Source organism: Pseudophryne corroboree, chromosome 1 (assembly GCF_028390025.1).
Source record: "Pseudophryne corroboree isolate aPseCor3 chromosome 1, aPseCor3.hap2, whole genome shotgun sequence".
Lineage (NCBI taxonomy): Eukaryota > Metazoa > Chordata > Amphibia > Anura > Myobatrachidae > Pseudophryne > Pseudophryne corroboree.
The window spans coordinates 985,237,919-985,259,127 of NC_086444.1; the positions used below are offsets into that span (position 1 = coordinate 985,237,919).

Genomic DNA, 21,209 nt, shown 5'->3' on the forward strand with positions numbered 1-21,209 from the left:
TGTATCTACTGTAGCGTTGATTCAGCATGCATAGTTAAATTTGCAGATGGCATTGCACTTGTTTGCAATATTAAAAATAACAATTAAACTGAATATAGATCTGAGGTCGCCAAGTTGGAAAAATGAAGCCATTATAGTAACCTGATTTTGAATGTTGAAAAAAAAACAAGGAAATTATAGTGGTTTTCTGGAAATCGAGTATAGATGAATACCACCCACGGGTCTTAAATGGACAGAATGTGGAGGTAGTGGATTCTTTCAAATTCTTAGGTATAAACATCGCAAATGATCTGTCCTGACACAGTCACACTGAATGCATGGTAAACAAGGCCCAGAAATGCTTGTTTTTTTAAGGAAAATGCGTGCCTCAGGTACAGTATGTGTAGGGACATTTTACTTAACTTTTATTCTTGTATTATTGAAAGTGTTTTAACATATGGAATTATTGTGTTGTTTGGTCACTGCAGTTAGGGAGAGCAAATCTCTTGAAAGGGTGGTTAAGACAGCGGGTAAAGTGATTAGATTACTCTTACCGAGTATTCAAGTAGTATATGAAAAAAGGCTTCTTAACAAGGCACATTCTGTAGCATGCTAGGGGACGTGACTCATCCAAATCATGGAATGTTTGTTATGTTGCCATCACATAAACGATACAGATCTTTTTTATGTCGTACTAGCAGACTGAAATGTTTTTTTTTTCCAAAAGTGGTTATTATGTGAAAATTTCCCATACATGAATAGGCAATGAAATTGTATGTTTGTTCTTAAATAAGCCTAAAATGACATGTTGTGTTAAGTTTTCTATGTTGATTGCACATGAAATTTCTTTTAATTGCCTATTCATGTAAGTGAGATGTTGATGGCAAGAAAATTGGATTGGTTAAAAGCACCCTGAACACTTGCTCTTCTTTGGTAAAATGAAAAAAATCACCACAGAAAGAAAAAAGAGTGCCCCATTGTGGACAAGTGAGGAATAACTACCCAGCAAAGTCTCTTTCTTACAGTACCTTAGAATGAAAAAACTGTTCATATTTTTAGGGGTATCTGGACAATAGATCTACACTAAAAAGGTCTACAGTCAATAGGTCTACCACTAATGGTCGACATGCATTAGGTCGACAGGGTCAAAATGTCAACATGTAAAAGGTAGACAGTTCAGCAGGTCGACATGACAATGGTCGACAGACATATGGTAGGCAAAAGTTTTTTTCTTCATTTTTTCAACTTTTACATACTCTACCATACACATGGACGATTGGGAATAATAACCTTGCCCGAAGTTCGCTCGCCATGCGAGGAGACGCAGTACACTAATGGGGCTTGTTTGTGGAGGAAAAGTGACAAAACACCCAAAAAAATATAATAAAAAGTTGTATCTACCTGTTTTGTGTTGACCTTTTGACCCTGTCAACCTCATGACCCTGTCAACCTTTCCTACGGTCTACCTATTCTATGTTGACCCTTTGACCCTGTCGACCATTAGTGGTAGACCTATATTGTCTGTAGACCTTTTTAGTGTACATCTGATAATCCACACCCATTTTAGGCATTTGTTTTTATTGCAACAATGGCCATCAATGCTAGTAAAGGCCCATATAGACGGGCCGATGCGGGAGAGATGTGTGCTGAGCGAACCGCTCAGCACACATCTCTCCCGCCGCTCAGCACAGCGCGATCTGTGCTGAGCGGGTGAAGTGAGCGACCCACTAGATTGACCTGCATGCAGGCCAATCTAACACCATCGCTATCGCTGTAGGGGGTACACACGGAGCGATAATGCTCAAATTCTAAGCAATCTAGTCAGATTGCTTAGAATAACGCTCCGTGAGTACCCCCCTTAACAGACATAACATAAATAGTAAATAGTCTAATTACCTATACAGAATAATCAGTAAGTAAACACACGGTGCCAGTTTTCCATGAAGAGGGCGTTTATTGGAAATAATTTACACTTCTAGTACAAAATGAAAACCATATATTAAGAGACTCTAAAACATGATCAAGAGATAATTAGAAACAAATACATTAAGAGCCATACCATGTGAAAATATATCCGTGCACATGAAAAGTGCAATGCTGAGAAACATAAACAAAACTACAAAAACTATGACATTCAATTCCAGACTTTAGGCAAAGTCAGGCAAAATTGCACTAATTCTGTTATCATGTATGGTTACTCTCAGAATAGGTGTTGGCTGTAAATACATATAAAATTAGCTTATTTTTATGGATCTCAATTTCCCCGAAGTGCCATTCCTCAAGAAAATTACACTTATGTAATCTCTAGATGCTTTTCCCAAAATTCTTTCTTGTTAGGCAACAGGAGCTCTTTTCAGAAATGAAACTATAAGGGCTTATAAAGACAGGGGTAATAGTTCACATTCAGTGGGCATTCTTACAGCCTGGTAAATGTGTTTTAACATGATAAGCCAAGAAAGTGAGTGAATGGACATGGAGATATAGTCACACACTTTCTGACAAGTGTTGCTTTGCGTGTCAACGTTGCCAGCAGCGTTCACAAGCACTGACACTCAGACAACAAAGGTTTCGTCTAAGCTTTTGAGATTTGCTTTTCAATGCCCATAGGTACAGTATGAACGATACTGTTAAAAGCTTTGACAATTACATTTTACAATATACTTTCACTGTAAAGTATTAAAAATACCTTGTATGAAAATATATCTTTTAGGCGCTGGGTATACCAAATAGAGCCAAACTTCAGCAACTGCTGCTTATAAGGGAGATAGTGCTTGAATTGATTAAATGCAGATTATTGACAATTTACTTTTTGTTTTATCTTGCAACAGTATATTTTGGATGTTTGATGCATTGCAGAAATGCATGTTTAATTATGCCACAATGTTGTGCAGTACATATTGCACTAGGGACTGTGATGGAAGCAAAACTATTCTGTTTACATGCAAGTGTTCCATCCTATAGTTAAAAGGGAGCATTAAACTGAACTAAAAAAAATATATTTACAGCACTAGCTGAGAAATTATTCAAAAAGTGGTTGTTTTAGGACATTGCTCCTCCATTAAATTAAATATAAAACACGTCTGATTTAATACCAGTAAAGATGTCGATTAGAGGTGACTACATCATATCAATTATCACCTTCACTATACGTGGTGCAGTCTGTGAATCCATTTATTAAACTTCCCCATACATTACACAGCATATAAACACACAGCAAGCATCAGTTGTCGCCTGTAAGGTGATGCAAGTTGTTTGCTTTTACTTTTTGTTGAGCAGTAACAAATATAAAATGAAGCTTAATGTAGGAAGGAAATGCAGACATGATTACATTTAACTCTATAATCTCCCCCTTTCCAACATGATTAAGAAAGGTAAATAAAAATGAGTATCTTAATTGCACATTCCTGCTGTTCATCTAAAACACTGAATGGTAGAATTAAGGTTTTATGTTTATTTGCACTTTGTGTTTTTCAGATTACCATAAGGATTGCATCCGGATTGTTTTGACATGCAGCAAACGTTACATTCCATCCTGTAAGAAATTATTTTACATAACTGGTTCTAGGAGCCAAACACAGTAGTGATAAAGATGACATGTCTACAAATAAATAACCACTTGTCCTTCAGCTATTTACCAGACAAGTGTTGGGTAACAGAATCCTGAAATACTGCAGAATAGGGAAACTAAGCCACAAACTGTAGCATTTGTATTTTCATTAGAACCTGAAATAGAGAAGAAAGAAGACTTTTTCTTATTTATTTTTTTAAACAACCTAACCCCCCCACCAAAAAAAAATACTTTCAGCATTGACATTAAAATGTGCTGCAGAGATCCTCTGTTGAATATCTAGTATTGTTAAAAAATCAGTAGACATTTGATCAGTAGCTCCAACTCTAAATAATATAACAATATATGGAAAAGTAGCTTGTTTCGTTAGAGCTAATGGAAAAGCAGTCCTAATAAGTTATGGTCAAGTCCAAGTCTAACACTCATTTCTTCTATTGAATGTAATGAAAAATGATAGAAGGCTCAGTAAAAAGAAGCCAGTAGTTTGTATCGGCAATAAAAAAAAAAAAGCATTTCATCGATTGGGCAGTCATGGTCCACTGTGTTTGGTCATCAGTCATTCATATGATGGCTGGTCCTACTGCCCGGTAGACACAGCATTCTGCTGCACACTTCAATTCATCACAGCAGTTTTGTAGACCCTAAGTCCAGGTGAAGGTCATCAGCCTTTGCTGGTTTTCTCCAGGTGGTTGGTGCAATCATCACAGCGTTTGCTGCAGAAGAACTGCCCCTCCTTATCAAGAGCTGTGTTCTGCAAATAAAAATCAATCTTAAGGAACACATGTAATACTAATTAACACAACACACATTCGGATTCAAAGCATGCACTAAATAGCGGAATGGAGAAGTAACAATGATCACTGGTGTATTTTTGCCTGATCCCAGATTTTTCATAGGATCTCAGGGTTTATGGGAACATAATGTTAAGTGCATTTATGTTATATACATAATTTTTTCTGCCATTACAATCCAAGTTTTAAGGCTATCCATGCTTGAGTCCAGATGGCTAAATAAAATTGACTGAGGTACTGTACTAATTAAGTGCTGAAGCATGGATAAGCCTGGACTGCATTAGTGGGGTTTAGGAACGTCCACATTCATTAATGACTGGTACTATTGAATGACTGTAGTCGAACTTGCTAAGAATGGCTTGTACTGAGTAACAGGAGTAATGCACACCTGCATGCGACACCGCATTTAAAGCAAACATCACAGCTGCAAAAAAACTTGTGGAATACGTAATGGCTATGCAAAGAATGACTTTGCCGACATTGTCGCCTGACCTAGAGGGAACCATATCAAAGGCAAACGCAGGGAATGGGGAGGGGTGTTTCCGGTTGCCTGGAAACCCCCCCTCCTCTTGGCAAGTAGCTCTAATTCTGACAACAACAGCAATGGTATATAATACGATTACTAGAGCTGCCGCCGCATCATGCCGTTTATGCCCATAAGGGTAACAGCTTCTTCTACCAAGTTTGCTGTGTGTTGATCTGATTGATCCACAATCAGTGGATCAATGTAACAAAATAGGTAAAGAGTCAAGAGGGGGTGAATACTTTAGCAAGGCACTGTAAATGTTTGATGCAACCTATACTAGAGACCATCTATAGTGTTAAATATTAATATTGTATTAAATTTCTATACAGTATCCACTGTATAAAAAGACTAATGTCCACGGTCGTTACGAGGTTCTTCTACTGCTAACCCAGAATCCTGCACTTGCTCCAATGTTCCGCAGTTTTAGAGATTGTGGACTTCATTCGGAAACCCCCCTCTAGAAATCCTGCGTTTGCCCCTGCATATGCACAAAGGGATCTGCACTAGTGTTAGAAATTGTAATCAGAAGTGTGGTCTGCAGTGGCTACCTTCTCCACAAGGGGCAAAGGCAATGCTTATGACTTGAACTCAGGCTAACGAGTGTAAATCAAGCCTGAGACAGAAAGGTTTAAATGAAATTTACTAAGAATATGATCTGATTTATTCCCTTTATATTCTTTTATTCATTTGTTTATTCTATTTTCTATAACACATTACAGATTGTATGTATGCTGTATATTTAAATGTGTTGATAAGTATAATCTGTAATGGAATTTTTTTTCTCTACAATAAAAATATTTGAGTTAAAAAAAAAGAAGAATATGATTTCAGAGTAGATTTTTTACTTTTTATATTTAACTGAATTTTTTTAATCGCTTGTTGTGAACGGATGATATGCTCCCACAGTTTTTCTGTAGGATCACTATTACATCTCCTCTCTCCAGTGGGACAGGTTATCATGTTATCTGTATAGCAGACAGAGCATTGCAGGTGCCATTAGTACATACCATTGTCCTGGAGCTATGCAGAGGGAAGCAAGGCAGGCAATTGGAAACAGGAGGCATGGAGGAAAGAAGCAAGGGATAGAGACTAGACTTACTACAAGCAACATAACAACAGAACAATAACAGCATTGTATATACAGCACATTGCACAGATTACTGTGAGAGTGTACACTCTAAGGTAGTATTCTGCATAATCCAAAAAAGAAGATTCATTAGTATATAGTGTGTTTTCCATTCACATGTAATCCATTCTGTACATTTGTATTTTTGCTGTGGTCTGAAAGATCCACTATGCTCCTGAATCTGGAAACCACTTGGTACTTGCTTGCCTTGGTCACAAGTTAAAGCCTGTAGCCAGCACAGAACCACTAACCAGCCTATCAGAGTGGAGAACCTCAACTCAACTGCAGTGGAAACTGCCAGAGCCGAGATAGGGATGGGAAGATGGTGCATGTAGGCGGTGATACAAACTCGGGGGCAAGTGTAAAAGACTTCCTCTTTCATATCAGGACTTCTGTCTTTATTGCATTTGATTAACGCATTAGATGCCAAAACAAACTGCATAAGGCTGTTGTTGGAATCATAAGCTCATGCACATATAGGGGGTGATTCTTAGTCAGACGCAGGTAAAGCATCAGGCGCCGGGGACACAGATCCATGAAATTAGGTGTTTCTGCGTAGTAACTGGGGGGATGGGAGAGGGTGGCTACAGGTCGCAGGCATGTCTGTATCAGTAACTGCATCTAAAGAACTGTGGCCATGGTCCCTCAGACATTCTGCGCTTGACTATCAGTGGCGGGATCCCGACGGCTGAAAATGTCACCAACTTGAAACGATAAGTACAAGGTTGCGGCAGAGGTGGAAGTTAGGGTTAGGCTGCAGGGAGGGGACACGGTTAGGAATAGACTGTGGGGGGTGACAGTCTTAGGGTTAAGACCGTCTTGGCACATACAAATTGTCTTATACCCCTTGTCTTAGCACGGTGTATTTTTCTACTAAAAGCACTTCCTTTTTAATTTCAGGCTTAAACACACTGGGACGTAAACCCACTGGCGTCAAAACGGTACATACGTTATGGTTTTCTCCTGGCCTAGATCATCTAAGCAACATTTCACACACACGTCAATCCCCTAGGGACTGCATTCTGGGTCCCATAGTGCAGACTATTACAATGCACAGTTCATACCTACATTTGTGGTGCAAAATTCTGCATCAGCACCAGTGTTTATAACTTCTTATATTGGGGCGTCGGAATCCTGACAACTGGGATCCCGACAGCCGGTAAATTGACTGCCTCCCATTATATTGTCTGAATGCTTCGCTACTGCATGAATGGTAAAACACAGGCATCATGTACTACAAGAGTACAAGCTTCATCCAAACAGTCCAACACGGGTGGTCTTCACTTTGCCAGCGGCCGGGCTCCCGACGACCAGCATACCGGTGCCGGAATCCCGACACCCGGCATACCGACAGTTCTCCCTCTTGGGGGTCCACGGCCCCACTGGAGGGAGAATAGATAGCGCGCCACCTTGCCCGCAGCGTGGCGAGCCCGCAAGGGGCTCATTTGCGCTCGCCCAGCTGTCGGTATGCCGTGGTCGAGTTTCCGGCGCCGGTATGCTGGTCGCCGGGAGCCCGACTGCTGGCATACCATAATACACCCGTCCAACACAACACATTTCTTTGCACCAGGCTTGGCCAAGCTGTGGCTCTCCAGCTGTTGTGAAACTACACATCCCAGAATGCCCTGCCACAGTTTTAGCATTCCTTAATAGCAAAACTGTGGCAGGGCATGCTGGGACTTGTAGTTTCACAACAGCTGGAGAGCCACAGGTTGGCTAGGCCTGCTTTACACCCATGAATACAGTAACGTCACACTTCAAATTCATGCCATTCATTCCAAGATTAATATACTATATATGCAGGAATTCTGCAGCAATTTCACTCTGCATGAATAGTCCAGTCATCACTAACAAGTATATGAGCACTGACAATTACAGATTAGAACTCAGGATTGAAAAAACGCAATTATGTCCTAAATAGAGATGTTCAGCATCCATAATCTATTTTTAAACCTTTCAATAACATTGTAAGATTAGTAGAAGTCTTATCAGAGACATAAAGAACGCTGAGCTGAAAGCCAGTCTAAACACCTCCACCAGCAAGAAGTGAAGAGCAGTGTGAAAGAAATGAGCTGAGATAAGTGGGCATGCAGAACTTTTATTACATGTACAATATCTCTTTATACCAGGCCTCTGCTTCATTCTCATCTCCACCGGCCCAATAATGCAAGTACTGTATGTAGGTCAGAAGTTCCTTGTTACAAGTCAAACTCAAACTGTGAAATGAAATGTAAACAGCATTGTACAGAATGAAGTGATTTCTTAACTCTAAGATTAAAAAAAACACAATTTCCCAACGGCAGAGTTTGTAGTAGTTTGAAGGACCGCTAAACACCAACACCTCTCCACCACCTAAGTCACACTGTGCAGGGCTTCACTGCGAAGCTCTGCAGGGGAATCACTATTTCCCATTGTGACACTCAAACCATCGCTGATTTGCATGGATGACACTTGTGCTCCTAATCAAGGTTTTAAACCAGAGTGAGGGCTGTGGAGAGCAGGATTCTGGAGTGTAGTGGTGATATTTCTTGATTGCCATCAATCACACTGCACTGCCTACTTGGTGAACATGATTGTCAAATGGATTTCTACTTAAAGCCATAGTAATTAGTCCTTACAAAGCCTTCATCATTCTCACTCAACTAGCTGACACATATCACACCATTATAAATATCAAAGTATCATAATTATTGAGACGCTGCGGAGATGAGGTGTGTATGAGCTGGAGGACCAATCATAACGATTGTGGATTCTGATGGGCCTTCCTGCTACCAAGGAAAACCTTGACAAACATGACAGCCAAGTGGTGAACTTATAACTTCTCTAGTTAGATGGTAATGTAGCATTAAGCACTATTATAATACAGGGAGTTGTACAAAAATTAGAGATGTGCAGGTTCGGATTTACTCAGTTCTAACGCCAGAATTAACGCAAGTTTGGATTTATCTGGATTTTTCTTATTGGCTAACCAAAACACGTGATCTCAGAGAGCCAATAGGATGCCATTTTGAGATCCGGGTAAATCCGAGTAAATCCAAATCCGCTCATCTCTAACAAAAATATTTGCAAATGCGATTAATTACTTTATCATACAGGATCAACTTGCATGTTAGCATAAAAACAAATGATAGCATTTAATATCTAAAAATCAGATCATACAGTTCAAACTATTGTGTAGTAAGTAACACTGTCAAACACAATCGGGTAAATTAACTAAGGCGGGAGTTTTTTTTAAAACTGGTGATGTTGCCCATAGCAACCAATCAGATTTTATCTATTATCATCTAGAAGCAGCTAGATAAATGATAAGTAGAATCTGATTGGTTGCTGTGAGCAACATCACCAGTTCTAAAAAACTCCCACCTTAGTAAATTTACCCCAATGAGTGTATGAATGTAGTAGTGTAAAGCATGAACAGCACTCACCATAATCACAGTTGCTGCAGCAGTGGTGTTAGTCCCCTTGGGCAGTGAGTTAAAGTGTTGTTTTAGTTTACCTGTGACTTCAACCTGCATATTATTCCCCAGTGATGTATCATCCTGAATAAAATACAGGCATATTCCAAGACATTAATTATCTAATAAAGTAATACTGCATTTTTAGCAGAAGAGCTCTATATTTGATATGAGTGTATAAGTACAGTATATGTAAAAAAAAATCTACTGTATGGTAGATCACTATATTTTTTTCTATTTTATCCAACCTATCCCTGAACACTCATGGAGAACACTGAGGGAATTATGACTTGAGTGCGGGAACACAACCCCTATGAAAATTTTAGCAACAAACGTTTAATCTTTAAGTGTTACACACATCACTTGGGGGGAAAAGGGCAAAAATAAGAAAGGAGCAAATAATAGTTCTCCACTTTACACATTAATTGGCTAGTTCATTAGTACAGCGATACTGAATAAATGATTAGAGGTCTGACATACATTAAGGACACACAAACAAGTACTATTTTAATTTAAATATTCCTCCCCTTTAATAGTATGCCACATCTCTACAGAGGGGACAAAACCTGTGTGCACAACGGGTGGAAGTATAAATACAGTAGGACTGAGGGATACATAGGCATAAATTAGGGAGGGGAGGGTACACTTTGTTTGCTGTAACATAAGTTCTATTTGACATATATGCATTACTACATTAGTTTCTGAAATCTACACAAAATGCCAGGGTTGTAACTGAGCAATTCCCCTCCCTGTGCCAGCCCCAACACCGAACATGTTATATCACAACGAGGGGATGGGGGCTAAGGAAGCAGCTGAAAGTCTGGAGTATCACCAGGACACTGTGGGCAGTTCTGCAAATTAGTAGCTCCCCGTGGCATCTGCATTTGGTTTGCATGGTGCACGGAACAGCACCCACCAGCCTAGAAAGTCACCTAGATTTTCTAGGCTGGAAGGTGCTGTACCGGGCATTCTGCATGCCAAATGCAGATACCATGGGGGAGAAACAGTGCCAGCCCTTAGGATCTGTATCCTGGGTGGCGACACTGTCCCCCCCCCCCAAGCCCTGTTGGGGCCCTGCAAAAAGCACCTACTATATATGGCCTATAGTAATGTGTTTGCCTCTTCAGCCTCACCCATTGCTGAAATGTTCACAAGCTCAAGTATATACTGCAGGCATGCATTCTCCATAGTTACTATTTAGCAGTAGATGGGTTCAGTGGCTTTTAATGTGGCACTGTCATAGAATGCCATCTCCCCATAAAGAAAGTTTGTCAACTGTATAAACTGCTAGAGCTGCCTTAAGGCCCGTACACACTGGTCGATGTATCGGCCGTTCTCTTGAACGGCCGATACATCGCGGGACCGTCGGCCAGTGTGTACGGGCGATACGTCTGTGAACTCCGTCGTTCACAGACGTATCGCATCGGCCGCGCAGCACAGCCGACAGCCAATATATCTAACGATATATTGGCCCGTCGCTGTGTGTGTACGGGGCGGTCGTCCGACCGCCCGTACACATGCTGCGGCGGCCGGCGGTGATTGACAGGTGAACTGGGCGGGCGCGAGCGCCCGCCCGCCCAGTTCATGACGTCAGTCCCCCGACGGATCGGGCTGTGTGTATGCACAGCACACTGCCCGATCCGTACATAGATATATCTGCAGATCAATTGATCTGCAGATATATCTAATAGTGTGTACCCACCTTTAGGCAACTGAATGAATGAATCTGGGGTTAGTGGATGCCAGGAGCATGATTCCTGCATGAATGCTTACTGTCAACTGTAAAGTTTGGTGGAGGATGAACAATGGTCTGGGGCTTTTTTTGTTTTCATTGTTTTGCCTGGAACCCTTGGAACATAGGGAAATGTTAATGCTACAGTATGCATTGTGATTTTAGATAATTGTGTCCTTCCAGTGTTGTGGCAGCAGACCCTTTCTTGTTATAGCATGACAATGCCCCTGTGCACAAAGTGAGGCCCATGATAAATAACTTGCAGAGCTTGAGGTGGAAGGATTTGGCCTGCACAGTGAATTGTAACTCTGGATTACTGAGAGCCAAGCCTCATACCCAACATCAGTTCCCAACATCAGTATTGCTTATTACCACAGTTCATGGCAATATGGAACCCTTAATAGTCCCAGCGATCAGTACAAGTAATGTGATTGCAAGTGCGGTCAATTAACTTTTTATTTCCGCCAACTGTGCATGTGCCGACATCAGCTGGCACATGTGTGAGCAGAGAGCAGAGGGAGGGGGTCCTATGGATCCCTCTTCCAAAATACTCTGCGGACTATAGCTCACATCTGCTCGGGCCAAGCTTCAGAATGCTTGCTAAATCGGACCACTTTGCTGCCCCCATAGAAGTTGCGGTCTCTCCTTTTTAGATTTGGGTGATAATATATGCGGGTACTCCCCAAAAACACCAGTTATCCCGCAAACATTATTCCATAAAAAGCCCCCAATGCGCTTGCAACTGAATCTAGATGCAATCCTTTCCAGAGGAATGGAGACTGTTATAGCCTCAATGGGGGACCAATTCCATATTAATACCCTTGGTTTTGGAATGATATGTGCAACAAGTACAAATGTATTTAAGTTTGGGTGTATACAAACATTTGGCCATGGTTTATACAGGTAGGTTATGGGTAATGATCGGCTGTGTGAGATGGAAGACAATGTTAGATCACTTATTTTAGCGAATGAATGCTTCATGGTGATCTATTGCCATAGAGTTGATTAATATCAGCCCTTCACTGAGAAGATTGCAAAGGCATTACCAAACATGTTAAAACAATGTTCTCTGATTTAGCGCTGTGGTATCAGTTGTGGATGTCTGGGCATGAAATGGTTCCTGGGCACAACACTGGAACAAGAAAATAGTGGTTCCTGGGCATGCTTGTCAGTAAGGTGTAGAATGGTAAGAGGCTGTACTTACAGACACCCAAGGGTGAGAGAGGATCTGCTCTGCCATATACCTATCTTCTACATTCACTTGAAGCATACAGCTAATCAGTTCCTATGAAGAAAATAGCATAGTCATTTTCCACAAAGCAGATTTCAGTGTGTGAGGACTATATTCATTTTAAAAATAAGTTTTTAAACCTACAGGTAAATCTTTTTCTCCTAGTCCGTAGAGGATACTGTGGACTCCGTAAGGACCATGGGGTATAGACGGGCTCCGCAGGAGACATGGGCACCTATAAAGAACTTTTAGTATGGGTGTGCACTCGGCTCCTCCCTCTATGCCCCTCCTCCAGACCTCAGTTAGAGAAACTGTGCCCAGAGGAGATTGACAATATGAGGAAAGGATTTTGTTAATCTAAGGGCAAGATTCATACCAGCCCACACCAACCACACCGTATAACCTGGACTATACGCAACCAGTTAACAGTATGAACAAAAACAGTATCAGTCAAAGACCGATCTCAACTGTAACATAACCCTTATGTAAGCAAAAACTATATACAAATCTTGCAGATTTAGTCCGTACTGGGACGGGCGCCCGGCATCCTCTACGGACTAGGAGAAAAAGATTTACCGGTAGGTTTAAAATCTTATTTTCTCTTACGTAGAGGATGCTGGGGACTCCGTAAGGACCATGGGGTTTATACCAAAGCTCCAAACCGGGCGGGAGAGTGCGGACGACTCTGCAGCACCGATTGAGCAAAAGCGAGGTCCTCATCAGCCAGGGTATCAAACTTGTAGAATTTTGCAAAAGTGTTTGAACCCGACCAAGTAGCTGCTCGGCAAAGCTGTAATGCCGAGACGCCTCGGGCAGCCGCCCAAGAAGAGCCCACCTTCCTAGTGGAATGGGCCTTTACCGAATTTGGTAACGGCAATCCAGCCGTAGAATGAGCCTGCTGAATCGTGTTACAGATCCAGCGAGCAATAGTCTGCTTAGAAGCAGGAGCGCCAACCTTGTTGGCTGCATACAGGACAAACAGAGCCTCTGTTTTCCTAACCCTAGCCGTCCTGGCTACATACATTTTTAAGGCCCTGACTACATCCAGGGACTTGGAGTCCTCCAAGTCACCCGTAGCCACAGGCACCACAACAGGGTAGTTCATATGAAATGAAGAAACCACCTTAGGCAAAAATTGAGGACGAGTCCTCAACTCTGCTCTATCCACATTGAAAATCAAATAGGGGCTCTTGTGAGACAAGGCCGCCAATTCGGCCACACGCCTTGCAGATGCCAAGGCCAATAACATGGCCACCTTCCAAGTGAGAAATTTTAATTCAACCGTTTGAAGATGTTCAAACCAGTGAGATTTTAGGAACCTTAACACCAATTTAAGGTCCCACGGTGCCACTGGGGGCACAAAAGGAGGCTGGATGTGCAGCACTCCCTTCACAAAAGTCTGGACTTCTGGGAGAGAAGCCAATTCCTTCTGAAAGAATATAGATAGGGCCGAAATCTGTACCTTAATGGAGCCTAACTTCAGGCCCATATCCACTCCTGTCTGTAGAAAGTGGAGAAAACGGCCCAGATGGAAATCTTCCATAGGAGCATTCTTGGCTTCACACCAAGATACATACTTCCTCCAGATACGGTGATAATGTTTTGCCGTCACCTCCTTCCTAGCCTTTATCAGAGTAGGGATGACTTCCTCCGGAATACCTTTCCCAGCTAGGATTCGGTGTTCAACGGCCATGCCGTCAAACGTAACCGCGGTAAGTCTTGGAACACGCAGGGCCCCTGCTGTAACAGGTCCTCCCTGAGAGGAAGAGGCCACGGATCTTCTGTGAGCATTTCCTGAAGATCTGAGTACCAGGCCCTTCGAGGCCAATCTGGAACAATGAGTATTGTCTGCACTCTTTTTCGTCTTATGATTCTCAATATTTTTGAGATGAGAGGAAGAGGAGGGAACACATAGACCGACTGAAACACTCATGGGGGTCCCTTGACCTGGCACAATACCTCCGAAGCTTCTTGTTGAGGCGTGACGCCATCATGTCTATTTGAGGAATTCCCCAAAGACTTGTTATCTCTGCAAAAACTTCTTGATGAAGTCCCCACTCTCCTGGATGGAGATCGTGTCTGCTGAGGAAGACTGCTTCCCAGTTGTCCACTCCCGGAATGAAGACTGCTGACAGAACGCTTACGTGATTTTCCATTCAGTGAAGAATCCTGGTGGCTTCCGCCATTGCCACTCTGCTCCTTGTCCCGCCTTAGCGGTTTACATGAGCCACGGCTGTGACGTTGTCTGATTGAATCAGAACCGGTAGGACGCGAAGAAGATTCCCTGCTTGTCGTAGGCCGTTGTATATGGCCCTCAATTCCAGTACGTTGATGTGTAGACAAGCCTCCTGGCTTGACCATAGTCCCTGAAAATTTCTTCCTTGTGTGACTGCTCCCCATCCTCGGAGGCTCGCGTCCGTGGTCACCAAAACCCAGTCTTGAATGCCGAACCTGCGACCCTCTAGAACAGGCATTCCCAACCACGGTCCTCAAGGCACACCAACAGTGCAGGTTTTAGTGATATCCAGGCTGCAGCACAGATGGTTAAATCAAAATAACTGAGCTACTAATTAAGTCACCTGTGCTGAAGCCTGGATATCACTAAAACCTGCACTGTTAGTGTGCCTTGAGGACCGTGGTTGGGAATGCCTGCTCTAGAAGGTGAGCACTCTGCAGCCAGCACAGGAGAGACACCCTGGCCCTGGGGGACAGGCTCATCTTCTGATGTATTTGTAGACGGGACCCTGACCACTTGTCCAGAAGGTCCCACTGAAATGTCCATGCATGAAACCTGCCGAATGGGGTGGCCTCGTAGGCTGCCACCATTTTCCCCAGAACTCGAGTGCATTGATGAACAGACACTCTTTTCGGTTTTAGCAGGTCTCTGACCATGTTCCATCGGGAGAAAAACCCTCTTCTCTTCCGTGTCCAGAATCATGCCTAGGAATGATAGTCGTGTCGTTGGAATCAATTGTGACTTTGGCAGATTGAGAATCCAACCGTGTTGTTGTAGCACTCTCAGGGAGAGCGACACGCTCTTCTGCAATTGATCTCTCGAACTCGCTTTTATCAGATGATCGTCCAAGTATGGGATAATTGTGACTCCCTGCCTGCGCAGGAGCACCATCATCTCCGCCATCACCTTGGAGAAAATCCTCGGGGCCGTGGAAAGCCCAAACGGCAACGTCTGAAACTGGTAATGACAGTCCTGTACAGCGAATCTCAGGTACGCCTGATGAGGAGGATATATGGGGACATGAAGGTATGCATCCTTTATGTCGAGTGACACCATAAAATCCCCCCCTTCCAGACTGGAGATTACAGCCCGGTGCGATTCCATCTTGAATTTGAACTTTTTCAAGTACAGGTTTAGGGATTTTAGATTTAAAATGGGTCTGACCGAACCATCCGGCTTCGGGACCACGAACAGGGTTGAATAGTACCCTTACCCCTGTTGGACTAGGGGAACCTTGACAATCACTTGCTGTTGACACAGCTTTTGAATTGCAGCTAACACTACTTCCCTCTCTGGGGGAGAAGCTGGCAAGGCCGACTTGAAAAATCGTCGAGGGGGCACCTCTTCGAATTCCAGTTTGTAGCCTTGGGATACAATATCCATCGCCCAAGGGTCCACGTCTGACAGAACCCAGACCTGGCTGAAGAGTCGAAGACGTGCCCCCACCGGTGCGGACTCCCTCAGTGGAGCTCCAGCGTCATGCGGTGGATTTAGTAGAAACCGGGGAGGACTTCTGCTCCTGGGAACTAGCCGAAGCAGGCGTTCTTTTCCCTCTACCCTTACCTCTGGCGAGGAAGGATGAGCCCCGACCTCTTCTGGACTTATACGATCAAAAGGACTGCATCTGATATTGTGGAGTTTTCTTTTGCTGTGGGGGAACAAAAGGCAAAAAGGTAGATTTACCCGCGGTAGCTGTGGAAACCAGGTCCGCGAGACCTTCCCAAAATAAAACCTACCCTTGTAAGGTAAAACCTCCATATCCTTCTTTGAGTCTGCGTCACCCGTCCATTGGCGGGTCCACAGGGCTCGCCTAGCAGAAATCGCCATGGCGTTTGCTCTCGAACCTAGCAGCCCAACATCTCTTTGAGCGTCCCTCTAGGGTATCAAGGTAAGCTGACAAGGTATCTGTCCAAGCTGCAACTGCACTACACACCCATGCCGATGCTATTGCCGGTCTGAGTAAAGCACCCGTATGCGCATAAATAGATTTTAAAGTAGTTTCCTGTCTGCGATCAGCAGGATCCTTGAGGGCTGCCGTGTCCGGAGATGGTAGCGCCACCTTCTTGGACAGGCGCGTTAAAGCCTTGTCCACCCTGGGTGAGGATTCCCAACGTACCCTGTCCTATGCAGGGAAAGGATACGCCATAAGAATCCTTTTGGGAATCTGCAGTTTTTTATCTGGAGTTTCCCAAGCTTTTTCAAATAACTCGTTCAGCTCATGAAATGGGGGAAAGGTTACCTCAGGTTTCTTTTCCTTATACATGCGCACCCTCGTGTCAGGGACAGAGGGGTCATCTGTGATATGCAAAACATCTTTTATTGCAATAATCATATAATGAATACTTTTGGCCACCCTTGGGTGTAACCTCGCATCATAGTAGTTGACACTGGAGTCAGAATCCGTGTCGGTATCAGTGTCTGCTATTTGTGATAGGGAACGTTTTTGAGACCCAGAAGGGCCCTGAGACCCAGTCGAAGCCGTGGATTGACTCCCTACTTTTCCCCTGGACTCTGCTTTGTCCAGTCTCTTATGTAATAAGGTCACATTTGTATTTAAAACATTCCACATGTCCATCCAATCATGAGTCGGCGTTGCCGACGGAGACACCACAATCATCTGCTCCACCTCCTCCTTAGCTGAGCCTTCCGCAGCAGACATGCCGACACACTCGTACCGACACCCCCACACACACAGGGATATAGTTATAAGGAGACAGTTCCCCAAAAAGGCCCTTTGGAGAGACAGAGAGAGAGTATGCCAGCACACACCCAGCGCCAACTGACACTGGAAAATAAACTCCCCGATAATAGCGCTTTTATATTAATCACTGTGTTAATACACTCACTGCGCCTTACAAGTGCCCCCCCTCCTCTTTTCAGCCCTATGTCACCGTGTTCAGCAGGGGAGACACCGGGGAGCCAGCTTCTCTGCAGATCTCTGTGGAGAAAATGGTGCTGGTTAGTGCTGAGGGACCAAGCTACGCCCCCTCCAGCGGCGGGCTTCGGTCCCGCTCAAAGTATCACAAAACTGGCGGGGGATTTATAGAATTACTGCCTCCGCAGTGTCTAACCTTATCATGCCAGAATTAGAGGTTTTTATTGCTGCCCAGGGCGCCCCCCTGCGACCTGCACCCATCAGTGCCCGCTAGTGTGTGTAGTGTGTGGGAGCAATGGCGCGCAGCGTTACCGCTGTGCGCTTACCTCAGTGAAGATCTGAAGTCTTCTTCCACCTTGAAGTCTTCTTTTCTTCTTATACTCACCCGGCTTCTATCTTCCGGCTCTGCGAGGAGGACGGCGGCGCGGCTCTGGGACGAACAGCGAGGGGAGACCTGCGTTCCGACTCCCTCTGGAGCTAATGGTGTCCAGTAGCCTAAGAAGCAGAGCCTATCACTTAAGTAGGTCTGCTTCTCTCTCCTCAGTCCCACGATGCAGGGAGCCTGTTGCCAGCAGTGCTCCCTGAAAATAAAAAACCTAACAAAATTCTTTATCAGAGAAACTCAGGAGAGCTCCCCTGTAATGCACCCTATCTCCTCTGGGCACAGGATCTAACTGAGGTCTGGAGGAGGGGCATAGAGGGAGGAGCCAGTGCACACCCATACTAAAAGTTCTTTATAGTGCCCATGTCTCCTGCGGAGACCGTCTATACCCCATGGTCCTTACGGAGTCCCCAGCATCCTCTAGGACGTAAGAGAAATTACTGATATTAAGAACCTACAATCTTTAAAAAGATATCCCCATTTGTGGAAAATACCACAATCATTTTGAGCAATGACAAAGCAAATTTGAATGAAGCCAATCATATATAAATTTATATTTGTATTTTATCTATATATAGGAATATTTATTAACTACTGTAGTTTATAATATATATATATATATATATATATATATATATAAAAAAAAAATATATATATATATATATATATATATATATATATATATATATATATAAAAAATACATGTACTCTTCTGTCTTCTGTAACTACTAGGACTATGGAGAATAATCAGCACATGGAAGTAATTACAAGTTGGACAAAGACATTTCTACCTTACACTGTTTTCAAGGGATGTTCAATGATCCCAATATGCTTTGAGGCTAAAGAAAATCCCATGGAAAACACCCAGACACTGTCCTAGTGAAATTCTGATCCAATGGATTTTTAAAGATTAATATAAAATTATAATTTGTAAACCCCTTGTGATGAATTTGAAGTAAACTGTTTTGCAGCACAAAAGAGAGTGGGATCACTTTGAATGCTTGAATACACGTCTGTATTGCGCATGCTAAGTTTTGGAATGTATCACACAGTCCAAAATGAATCCACAAATACGCTAACTGGGTATCACAAATGTATGTTGGAGAATAGTCAGGTAAGGAAGTGAGACTGGAATTAATCTATGGATACTGAAATGTAGAGCAAAGACTACATACAGTATTATATAAATTGGATTCAAATGCAGCTAAACATTGGTTTTGAATAAATACATGGCATTACTGTTTTAGAGAAAATGAAACAAATAGGACTATACTGTATTTGTAATGAAAAAAAAAAAGACCGTATTAGCTGGAATAGATTGTGGATGCCAATTCCATGATCCTTGATCTACTATATAATCAAGTTATGAAGTCTCTTTTTTGTATTTGATCAATAGGTCCAATGACAGACAAGACAGGATCATATTTTAACTGTGCATGTATCCAGATATATACATACTGTATATGTGTATGGCTGGCATCATTTTATCATAATGTTTACATAAAGTGACGAGAGGAGATTTTTTTGTTAGGTCCTTTATATAGGTCCTTTATATAGGTTGCTGGGGGGAAACTATGCTTCTTTAATCAATGTGAAAAGTTTAAATAATTCTGATTGAAAGAAACAAAAAGCAGAACTAATTATTAAATACTAATCGGAAACACAATGGGAGGACTCAGTGCTGCAATGTAAATGCTTATTAGACGATTACTAATGACAGCCAGTGTCCATTTTCCATCATTATCTCTTCAGGCACCTCATAAACATGGGATCTCCGAGTGCTTGAGGTCGGAGATGTCACATCACATCTTCAGACAACCCTCTTATCAGTGACTGAGGCTACAGACTGAATCTTGCACACTACATACAGAATGCTAATGGGGAATATTCTGACGTATTAGATATTTCTAAGGCCATACTGTAAAGTGAATGTGACACTTGTGTCTTATTATGTATTAGCATGTGTGTACTGTAAATCTCAAACCTTTGCAGAGTCTGTGATGTTATCCCAATATGGGGAGGGAAATTCCAGCTTCCCAATCAGAATCTGATCAAAGAGATCTTCCTGTAGGTTATTCTCACTTTGAAGGAAAGAAAACTACATGATGATCACTGTCAACAAAGATTGTGACATATTTATCCAAATACATTTTTGTCTACAGAAAATCAGTAGTCTATCGTCATAGGGATGTCCTTTTGTATCAAGAAAATCTCTGTGATGCCCAGGCTATTGTTTTATCTATATATCTAGTCAAAAAGGAGGATCAGTCCTGTTCAGGGTCAGCGATTTTGAGTAATCAGATCATCTAATCAGCTCTAAAATGGTTGCAGACTGATTTGCTGAGATATGTGCAACCAATAATATCACAACAAAGCTTATTTACTGATCTCTGTAGACAAGCAGAAAATACAAAACTGTCCACAACTATAAGCTTAGCACCACAACTATAAGCATAGCACCGCAACTATAAGCATAGCACTGCAACTATAAACATAGCACCACAACTATAAGCATAGCACCACAACTATAAGCTTAGCACCACAACTATAAGCATAGCACCACAACTATAAGCACAGCACCACAACTATAAGCTTAGCACCACAACTATAAGCATAGCACTGCAACTATAAACATAGCACCACAACTATAAGCATAGCACCACAACTATAAGCTTAGCACCACAACTATAAGCATAGCACCACAACTATAAGCATAGCACCACAACTATAAGCATAGCACCACAACTATAAGCATAGCACCACAACTATAAGCATAGCACCACAACTATAAGCTTAGCACCACAACTATAAGTATAGCACCACAACTATAAGTATAGCACCACAACTATAAGCATAGCACCACAACTATAAGCTTAGCACCACAACTATAAGTATAGCACCACAACTATAAGTATAGCACCACAACTATAAGCATAGCACCACAACTATAAGCTTAGCACCACAACTATAAGCATAGCACCACAACTATAAGAATAGCACCACAACTATAAGCTTAGCACCACAACTATAAGCATAGCACCACAACTATAAGCTTAGCACCACAACTATAAGCATAGCACCACAACTATGAGCTTAGCACCACAACTATGAGCATAGCACCACAACTATAAGCATAGCACCACAACTATAAGCTTAGCACCACAACTATAAGTATAGCACCAGGGAAGTATTAAGAGAGGAGGTGCCCGTGTGCAATCTCCGTCCATACCCTCTTCTCTCTAGCCGGCAGTGCAGTATACTGTGGCGCATGCGCAGGTCTCCGGGGAAATTACGATTTTATTACTGCG

At 42.6% G+C, this 21,209-nt stretch overlaps 1 protein-coding gene across 4 annotated transcripts in view; it reads right to left on the reverse strand.

Annotated features, from left to right (window-relative positions):
* Positions 1-1,913: 1,913 nt before the first annotated feature.
* The window catches only part of DCLK2 (doublecortin like kinase 2), a 235,802-nt gene continuing 216,506 nt past the window's right edge, over positions 1,914-21,209 (reverse strand). For 3 of the 4 annotated variants that reach the window (XM_063920574.1, XM_063920575.1, XM_063920573.1), the window contains 4 exons: positions 19,886-19,982; positions 12,382-12,462; positions 9,416-9,529; positions 1,914-4,298 (listed from right to left, as the gene is read on the reverse strand). In XM_063920574.1, the coding sequence (XP_063776644.1) occupies positions 4,209-4,298; positions 9,416-9,529; positions 12,382-12,462; positions 19,886-19,982 (382 nt within the window). In that variant the 3' untranslated portion in view covers positions 1,914-4,208. Of the gene's footprint in view, positions 4,299-8,116; positions 8,207-9,415; positions 9,530-12,381; positions 12,463-19,885; positions 19,983-21,209 lie in introns of all 4 variants that reach the window. The other variant, XR_010177472.1, reaches the window with a different exon arrangement.